Genomic DNA, 8,918 nt, shown 5'->3' on the forward strand with positions numbered 1-8,918 from the left:
TACCTGCAGCTGCTGGGTCAGACTTCTCAAGAAGGCTCTGGGAGGGCATGTGTCCTCACCAGTACTGGCCTGCTGGACACACACACAGTGTAGTGAGTGGCCTGGTGGCTAGAGAAACCAGGTGTGTGGTATCTTTCGAAGCTGTTCCAGTGTTTCTCCCATTTTCTGTTGAGTTGTCTGCTTGTTCACACAGATTTGTAGGCCTCATTTACACAGTGGGTACAAGCTCTTTGTATGTGAGTCGGGGAATGGGGTGGGCTGCAAGGATTTGCACTCACATGGTTGTGCCTTTCCAGTCTCTTAGTCGGGCATTGAGGAACAGCTGTTCTTAACTTCAGTCCAGTCTCATGATCAACTGACTGCAGTTGTCTGCTTCCACCTGAAAGCTTTGTCTTACCTTGCACCTTCACACCTGGGATCCAACTCTATTTACACCTGATGGCTCTGTCGTGCCTAGCTCCCGGAATAGCCCACGTTCAGTGCCCACTGACAGAACTCCCTAGTCACATACCAGGCCAGACTACTGTTCTCTCTCACCGGGTCAGCCATGGGGTCCCCACTGAGGGGCCATGACTCCCTCCCCCACCTCCACTGCCCTCTCTGATGGACAGGTGCCACCTCAGCACCTTCCTAGCCTTCTGCTCACCATGCTCAGTCTGCCACAGGGCATTTGCACATTCAAGTCCCTGTCCATGGTTGCTTGCTACTTCCCATGTCAAGTGCTCGGCCTCCCTGTGTTCAGGAGTAGGTGAGAGCCCCTCTCTACTCGGCCACCTGACCTACTAAGGCACAGTGTACAGGCGTCCCAGGTGATGTTCCGATTCCTGACCACCCAAGGCTCAGGCCAGGCTTTGGCATTGTTCCCTGAACCTGGAGTACTCCCCGAGGCCCACCCAGTAGCACTCTGAATGCGTATTGGATGGCTGATTGCAAGCCGCCGTTCCTGGTGGGGCAGCTGCAGGCCTGTGGACAAGTCAGCCTGGTGAGCCTCTCGTGATGACCTGAGAGGTGTTTTCACCCTGCAGAGAGATCGCCAGCAGTCCTCGCCCACCATGGACCCAGATCCCCAGGCTGGCGTCCAGGTGGGCATGCGTGTGGTGCGCGGCCTGGACTGGAAGTGGGGCCATCAGGACGGTGGCGAAGGTGGCGTGGGCACAGTGGTGGAGCTCGGCCGACACGGCAGCCCCTCGACCCCTGACCGCACAGTCGTTGTACAGTGGGACCATGGCACCCGCACCAACTACCGCGCTGGCTACCAGGGCGCCCATGACTTGCTGCTCTATGACAATGCCCAGATTGGTGCGTCCAAGTGCAGGGGATGGGGATGGGGCATGGGAAGGAAGGGAGGAGTGGGGTTCAGCTGACTCCCTCCTGGCCCCACTCCCAGGTGTGCGTCACCCCAACATCATCTGTGACTGCTGCAAAAAGCATGGGCTGCGGGGCATGCGCTGGAAGTGCCGCGTGTGCTTCGACTACGACTTGTGCACGCAGTGCTACATGCATAACAAGCACGACCTCACCCATGCCTTTGAGCGCTACGAGACAGCCCACTCACGCCCGTGAGTACCCAGGCCCCACTGGTGGGTGGAACTCAGGACCTTGGGACAAGTCTCCTTGAAGGTGCTGCTGAAACCTGACCAGGTCTTGAGCTGTGAGCTCTCAGGCCTAAAGCTGCCACTAGGGTCATTCAGGGGCCCTGAGCAACCCCATCCACTGGGGAAACTGGCAATGTCTGGGGACGGGTCTACAGAGGTGGATGCTATGGCCTAGTGCCACCTCAAGAGCCAGAGTCGCCCTGTGTAGTGATAGCTGCTTGGGGGCCTGTTGGGGATGAGCAGATGCTGCCATACCCCATGGGTTGTGAGCAGTGAGCCTGAGGCAGGGTGATCAAGCTGGGAGCCAGCTCTAAGGTAGGGGTGGGGAGACTCATTAGCCTGACTCTGGTTTGGGGAATAGGACAGCCTTGGGAGCAAGAGTCTTACTATCCATGGGTACCTCTGCTCTCCACAAACTGAGTCTTTCTGCTGAGTACTACAGATGACCTTGAGGGGTGCCCAGCCCAGGGGAGGCAACAGACTGGGAGCAACTGTGCACACAGACTGTGCAGGGAAGACGAGCCTGGGGTGTTAGCCTGGCTGAACATCAGGGGAGGACCTTGGAGAAGGCGGTCAACAGGCTTGCTCCAGGGCCCTGGGCCCTGGGTGTGGAGGGGACTGACCTAGGCTGGTCCAGGACAAGAGCTAGGCATGGGAACCAGGCTCCAGCCAGGGTGCAAGTAGGTGCTGGGCATAGAAGAGCAAGGCTGGGCTTATCTCAACCCTGGCACATTTCTCTTGCAGCATCACACTGAGCCCCCGCCAGAGCCTCCCAAGGGTCCCGCTGAGGGGCATCTTCCAGGGGGCGAAGGTGGTGCGGGGCCCCGACTGGGAGTGGGGCTCTCAAGATGGTGAGTGGGCGGCAAGGTGGGCTGGGGCAGGGCTGTGGTGGGCTATGATTCAGCCTCATGCTGCAGTCTTAGCCTGCCAGCAGGGCCCACATCTCCCTAGGAGGGGATGGGAAGCCAGGCCGTGTGGTGGACATCCGTGGCTGGGATGTGGAAACAGGCCGGAGTGTGGCCAGTGTGACATGGGCTGATGGCACCACCAATGTATACCGTGTGGGCCACAAGGGCAAGGTGGACCTCAAGTGTGTGGGCGAGGCGGCTGGCGGTTTCTACTACAAGGAACACCTCCCACGGCTCGGTAGGAGGCTGGCCTCACCCAACACCATGCACACCCTGCTCTGCCTCCCTTTCAACTCAGCCTCTGGAGATAGAGGGAGGAGACACTGCCTGAGGCTTAAACCTTGTTGCCACCCACAGGCAAGCCAGCAGAGCTGCAGCGGAGGGTGAGTGCAGACGGCCAGCCCTTCCAGCATGGAGACAAGGTCAAATGCCTCCTGGACACGGATGTGCTGAGAGAAATGCAGGAAGGTCACGGCGGGTGGAACCCTAGGATGGCTGAGGTGAGCTGCACCCCGTCTGCTGTGCCCAAGTTCCCCTTTCTTCCCTCGTCCTCTGGACCCCATTCCCCTCCTCCCCTAAGAGTCCTACTCAGCCCAGCCACAGTCTCCGTGACGCACTACAGTTTATCGGACAGACGGGCACCGTGCACCGCATTACAGACCGTGGGGACGTGCGCGTGCAGTTCAGCAATGAGACTCGCTGGACCTTCCATCCCGGGGCACTCATCAAGGTGTGCTACCAAGACCCCAGCCCTGAGAACCAAGTGCCTGGAGTCTGCGCTATGAGGGGTAGGGGGGTAGGCTGTAGAGGCTGCAGGTTGAGGCAACCCAGGTGCTGAGGATTCAGGAGGCAGAAAGTTCAGGCTAGGGGACGAGGGCAGCGTCCCCAGGGTCCCTTGGCTAAAAGCCACCAAAGTGTTTAAGGAGGGAAGTGGCACAGCTGGATCTGCTTTCTAAGTGATCCCTCTGGGCACAGTGTGGGGAGCAGACTAGAATGGCAGAGAAGCTATGGGGAAGTCCGTACAGAGGACAGAGTGGTACAGACTTCATTGGCAGGGATAGAGCACTGAGTGAGGGCCACAGTGAGAGCTGTTTGGGAAGCCAGGTGGCTGGAGAAGGTGGGGGAAGTGAAGGGCCATAAGTAGTGACCTGGGAGGGGGCAATATGAGGGCAGGCTCAGCTCTGAACCTGTGAGTCAAGGACACTGAAGGGTGTGGCTCAGGACAGATGGGTGTGTGGGGTGGGGGGCGGTGCCATATTTGTAGGAAAGATGTCAGAGGAGAGGTGGAATGGGCCTGGGCAGTGGTTTTGGGCCTCCCCTTTAGGTCATTCTGATGCCCAGGGCTGAGGCTTCACTGGCCTTCCCTTTTCTAAGCTGGGCTGCTCAGCTGCTCTCGGCTATCACTCCAGGACCTGGGTGGGCCCCTAGGGCTGTCCTGGTCCTAGGGACTTCATCCAGCCCACACCCCTGACTGGGGGCCACCTCACATGCTGCTTTGTCTCTCAGCACAACTCCTTCTGGGTGGGCGATGTGGTCCGGGTCATCGATGATCTTGATGCAGTCAAGCGACTGCAGGCCGGGCACGGCGAATGGACAGATGATATGGCCCCTGTGAGTGCCCACCCCACCCAACCTGCCCACCCTGCTGCCCTGGAGACTTGCTTGTAACCCCGCCCTCTGCCCCTGTAGGCCTTGGGCCACGTTGGGAAGGTGGTGAAGGTGTTCGGGGATGGGAACCTGCGTGTGGCTGTTGGCGGCCAGCTGTGGACCTTCAGCCCCTCCTGCCTGGTGGCCTATCGGCCCGAGGAGGACACCAACCTGGATGTGGCTGAGCGGGCCCGGGAGAACAAAAGTAGGGGCAAGCCCGGGTGGCCAGTGGGGGACGGGGGCTGCCCTGCTCTCCTGACCTCCACCCTGCTGCCAGGCTCCCTGAGCGTTGCCCTGGACAAGCTTCGGGCACAGAAGAGTGACCCAGAGCACCCAGGGAGACTCGTGGTGGAGGTGGCACTGGGCAATGTGACTCGGGCACTGGACCTGCTGCGGCGGCACCCAGAGCAGGTGAGGCCCCAGGACACCCTCCCTACCTGCCCTTCCTCTCTGTTCCTGTTTAGCCCAAGGGAGCAGGGCGTTGAGGGTCCTGGGCTGATGTGGCTCTCTCACAGGTAGATGCCAAGAACCAGGGCAGGACCGCCCTGCAGGTGGCTGCTTACCTGGGTCAGGTGGAGCTGGTTCAGCTGTTGCTGCAGGCGCGAGCAGCTGTGGACATGCCAGATGACGAGGGCAACATAGCGCTGCACTATGCGGCCTTGGGGTGAGGCTTGCTCAGGTGCGGTTTGGGGGAGTATGGGAGGGTCCTGCTCACCAGCACAGTACCTCTTTCGCCTCCTCCTGCCCAGGAACCAGCCAGAGGCTGCCAAGGTGCTGCTGAGTGCTGGCTGCAATGCCGATGCCCTCAACAGCTCTCGGGGGTCAGCGCTGCACGTGGCTGTGCAGAGGGGCTTCCTGGAGGTAGTGCGTGTGCTGTGCGAGTGTGGCTGCAATGTCAACTTGCCTGTGAGTGCCGGCTCTCCCGGTCTGTCCCTGGGGTAAGGTGGCAGCTGGGTAGCTTTCTGGCTGAGTGACCCCAGCCTATCCCCTGGCAGGATGCCCACGCTGACACCCCCCTGCACTGTGCCATCTCTGCCGGTGCTGGGGCCAGTGGTATTGTCGAGATCCTTACTGAGGTGCCAGGCATTGATGTCACCGCCACCAACAGCCAGGGCTTTACGCTGCTACATCACGCCTCACTCAAGGGCCACGTGCTGTGAGTGGGATGGCCGGGTGGGCAACTGGACAGGTCCTCGAGACAGTCCTTGGGCCTGGCCAGACCTGATTGCTCCCACAGAGCCGTCCGGAGAATTCTGGCACGGGCTCGGCAGCTGGTGGATGCCAGGAAGGAGGACGGCTTCACGGCACTACACCTGGCTGCCTTCAACAACCACCGTGATGTGGCCCAGATCCTGGTCCAAGAGGTGTCAGCATGGGGCCCGGGACTGCCCAGCCCAGAGTTGAGGAGTTGCACCCTGGGGCTAAGCCTGTGTCTCCGTGTCCTGACCCAGGGACGCTGTGATGTGAACCTGCGCAACCGGAAGCTCCAGTCCCCATTGCACCTGGCTGTGCAGCAAGCCCACGTGGGGCTGGTGCCCCTGCTGGTGGACGCTGGTTGCAGTGTCAATGCTGAGGATGAGGAAGGGGACACTGCCTTGCACGTGGCACTGCAGCGGCACCAGCTGCTGCCTCTGGCAGCTGATGGGGCCGGGGGGGACCCAGGGCCCATGCAGCTGCTGTCCAGGGTGAGGAAGTGTGGGCTGGGCTGGGCTGGCTTGGAGAGGTGGCCACTGACCCTGGGCAAGGCCTGGGTGATTGTCCACCTTCCTGGAGAGCCCAGGGAATCAGGCATACTGAGGGGTGGGGACAGCCATCTGCAGCAGATGTGGTCTCTGACCCCTCCCACCATAGCGTGGCCAGTGCTCCTGATCAGCCTGGGCAAGGACAAGGGTGGGGTCTGTGAGAGTGAATGGGTAGAGGTGGGGCCTCAGAATACAACCCTTTGTACCGAGCAAGGAGCTTTTCCCACCAGGGGCTTCAGAGAGGAAGGAGATGCTCAGTCTGCGGGGGCCGTGGGGGTGGGGTCCCCCCAGTGCCAGCAGAGGTTTCTAGACAGCGCCCAGCCTTATCGAGTCCATCTCGCTGCCCAGCTACAGGCCTCTGGCCTTCCCGGCAGCACCGAACTGACAGTGGGCGCCGCTGTTGCTTGCTTCTTGACGTTGGAGGGAGCCGACGTGAGCTATGCCAACCACCGCGGTAGGAGTCCACTGGACCTGGCGGCCGAGGGCCACGTGCTGAAGGCCCTGCAGACCTGCGCCCAGCGCTTCCGGTGAGCCTGCGCCTGAGCGGTGGAAGGGGTGGCTATCGCCGCTGGGTCCTTTAAAACCCCTACTCTTCCAATGCAGGGAGCGGCAGGCGGCAGAGGGCAGTGGTGGTGGGGGCGTGGCGGGCGCCGGCCACATGCTCTGCACCCCCTACACGGTGACCAACTTCCATGTGGCGGCAGCAGCGGGCCCTGAGGCCGCCGAGTGCCTGGTGTGCTCCGAACTAGCGGTGCTGGTGCTCTTCTCACCGTGTCAGCACCGCACAGTGTGCGAAGGTGAGGAGGACGATGCCAGTGGGAGGTATTGGGGTGGGTGGGGACAAGGCCCCGCCCAATGCACTCTCTTCCCCCACCCCCCACAGAGTGCGCCCGCCGGATGAAGAAGTGCATCAGGTGCCAGGTGGCCATCATCAAGAAGCTGCGCCCAGGTGCGTGGGGTGGGATTCGGCATCCCTCACCCAGTTCACCTGAAGGAGCCTCCGCTGCCAGTGCCCCTCCAATCCCGTTTGCTCCCTTCCCCTCCGAGCTTCACACCCCTCACCCCCACCCCCTGCAGACGGCACTGAGGTGGCCAACGTCCCGCCCGCTCCTGGCCCTCCACGACAGCTGGTGGAGGAACTACAGAGCCGCTACAGGCAGATGGAGGAGCGCATCACCTGTCCCATCTGTATCGACAGCCACATCCGCCTCGTGTTCCAGTGTGGACACGGCGCGTGTGCACCCTGTGGCGCCGCGCTCAGCGCCTGCCCCATCTGCCGCCAGCCTGTGCGGGACCGCATCCAGATCTTCGTGTGAGCCGGCCGAGCCCGGTGCCGCCCCCCACATCCATGTTTTATAAAAGTATCCATGCACTCTGCTGCCCGTGCCTGCCTGTGTGCGGCCTGCCCGCACGTTCGTGACTGCCCCCTGCCGCCACCCCTCCACAAACCCTCCTCGTTCCTACTCGGCCCTCTTAACTATTTGCAGGGTTCTGGCCAAACGCTCCCCTCCCCCCAAGCGCCAGCCCCACTTGTTATGCCCGCTCTGGGCTCTGCCAGCCCCCACCTCCTGGCCAGGAACAGCCTCCTCAGGCTCTTAGAGGCTGCTTCCCCCCAACACATACACCTCCACCACCCAACGGAGCAGGTCTTCCAACTGCACTGTGTAGGGCCAGGCATCCCGCCCGCAGACTGCCCCTAATTCCTGAAGCTCGGATACCCTGTCAGCCTAGCTAGGGGCTTTCTCAAGACCCCTAACAACGTCCCTGCCCCCTCCCATCCTTTCTGCCCTCGACCTTCTGGGGGTATGCCCAGTCTGCAGGGACTGTGGGGTCCTGGCTACACAGCTGAGCAGGGGCTTGTAGGGGAAAGGAGGGGAACAGCTAGGTTTCAGGACCAGAAAGTATGCGAGGAGGGGCACGGACCTGGGGAAGAGGTGGTCCCTGCCGGGGGCAAAAGCAAGGGGGGGGGGGAAGTTTGTTGGCGTATTGGAGTAAATATTTAGCCTTGGAGGAGGGGGCGCTGTCCTGAGCTGAAATCCTTGCTTTCCAAGAACCACCCGCTGAGCTCCGCCCAGCCGCTGCCCGCCAGCTGCTTGGCGCTGACCCTGTTGGCCAGACCTACTTTGTCACCTCGGCTAAAGCCAGAATAAGGGGAGGGGACCGGATGTGCCCCCACCCCGTTTGCCCTCGAGGACTGCCAGCCCGATCCTTTTCCCTGCCCAAAGGCTCTCTGCCATCCCTGCCTGCTAGACCTGTCTGCAGTCCTGTTTCTGGGGCTCAGTACAGCCACTGTCGCTGCCCCCTTAACCTAGAAGGTTCCAGACTCTCGACGCCCCGCGCCGAGCTCAGCTTCCCGTTTTTCCCTCGCGACAGACCCTTGTCCCTTCTAAGCAGAGGGCGTCATTTGGGGACCGTCGCTCCCCACTCCCGCAGGACCCGTTTGCCCCCACAGTTTCTCCCTGGGGGTCCTCACCTCCCAGGTCTGTCCCTCCATTTCCCCCTTCCCTGCACCCCTGCCATATCCCCTATGCAGGTTCTTTCCTGACGCCACGTCCCTAAGTCCCCCTCCCGCCCCAGCCTCTCTCCGCCCCATCAGCCGCCCCGTACTCAGTCGTCGTGTCCCCTCCCCTCGGCTCTCGCGGGGATGTGTCCTGGGTTGGCCCTACTGGGCGGCCCAGGCCAGGACAGAGGCTCGACTCCCGGGTCTTATCCCGTGCCTGAGATGTGGGTGTGGGTCCATTTGGAGAAAAAGCCACCAAGTCACACAACCACCAACCACCGAGGAGACGACCTTTCCCTAAGCCTGAGCCCCTGGTGTGTATCCCCTTCCGGGACGCCCCAGTCCTCCACAATCTCTAGGGTACTCCCCGCAACCATCTCAGCAGTCCCGCCCAGCAGGCCCTGCCCAGGACACTAAGCCGACGACAGAACTCTTGGTCCCCGCAGACTGCAGCGGCGGGCTGCTCCGACCGGGGGCGGCCAGCTGGTTCCCTTCAAGGCGGCCGCGCCTCCGTTCCCCCCCTCTC

At 61.8% G+C, this 8,918-nt stretch overlaps 2 protein-coding genes across 4 annotated transcripts in view; both read left to right on the plus strand.

Annotated features, from left to right (window-relative positions):
• Positions 1 to 640: 640 nt before the first annotated feature.
• MIB2 (mindbomb E3 ubiquitin protein ligase 2) lies at positions 641 to 7,208 on the plus strand. Of its 3 annotated transcripts, none has more exons than XM_006871716.1 (19): positions 641 to 658; positions 1,041 to 1,299; positions 1,388 to 1,559; positions 2,340 to 2,446; positions 2,547 to 2,741; positions 2,861 to 3,003; positions 3,126 to 3,233; positions 4,010 to 4,114; positions 4,193 to 4,355; positions 4,428 to 4,561; positions 4,666 to 4,814; positions 4,900 to 5,056; positions 5,146 to 5,306; positions 5,388 to 5,514; positions 5,602 to 5,835; positions 6,241 to 6,419; positions 6,496 to 6,689; positions 6,776 to 6,841; positions 6,970 to 7,208. In XM_006871716.1, the coding sequence occupies exons 2-19, from the start codon at positions 1,053 to 1,055 to the stop codon at positions 7,206 to 7,208; spliced, it is 2,880 nt and encodes a 959-aa protein (XP_006871778.1). In that variant the 5' UTR covers positions 641 to 658; positions 1,041 to 1,052. The 3 variants fall into 3 exon arrangements, with proteins under 3 accessions (XP_006871778.1, XP_006871779.1, XP_006871777.1); XM_006871717.1 differs by having other exon boundaries at positions 3,138 to 3,233; XM_006871715.1 differs by lacking the exon at positions 641 to 658 and having other exon boundaries at positions 1,038 to 1,299.
• Positions 7,209 to 7,259: 51 nt separating this feature from the next.
• The window catches only part of MMP23B (matrix metallopeptidase 23B), a 4,182-nt gene continuing 2,523 nt past the window's right edge, over positions 7,260 to 8,918 (plus strand). The window contains exon 1 of the mRNA XM_006871771.1: positions 7,260 to 7,304. Within this exon, the coding sequence (XP_006871833.1) occupies positions 7,260 to 7,304 (45 nt within the window). The remainder of the gene's footprint in view (positions 7,305 to 8,918) is intronic.

This window comes from Chrysochloris asiatica, unplaced genomic scaffold (assembly GCF_000296735.1).
Source record: "Chrysochloris asiatica unplaced genomic scaffold, ChrAsi1.0 scaffold00173, whole genome shotgun sequence".
NCBI classification, from domain to species: Eukaryota; Metazoa; Chordata; class Mammalia; order Afrosoricida; family Chrysochloridae; genus Chrysochloris; species Chrysochloris asiatica.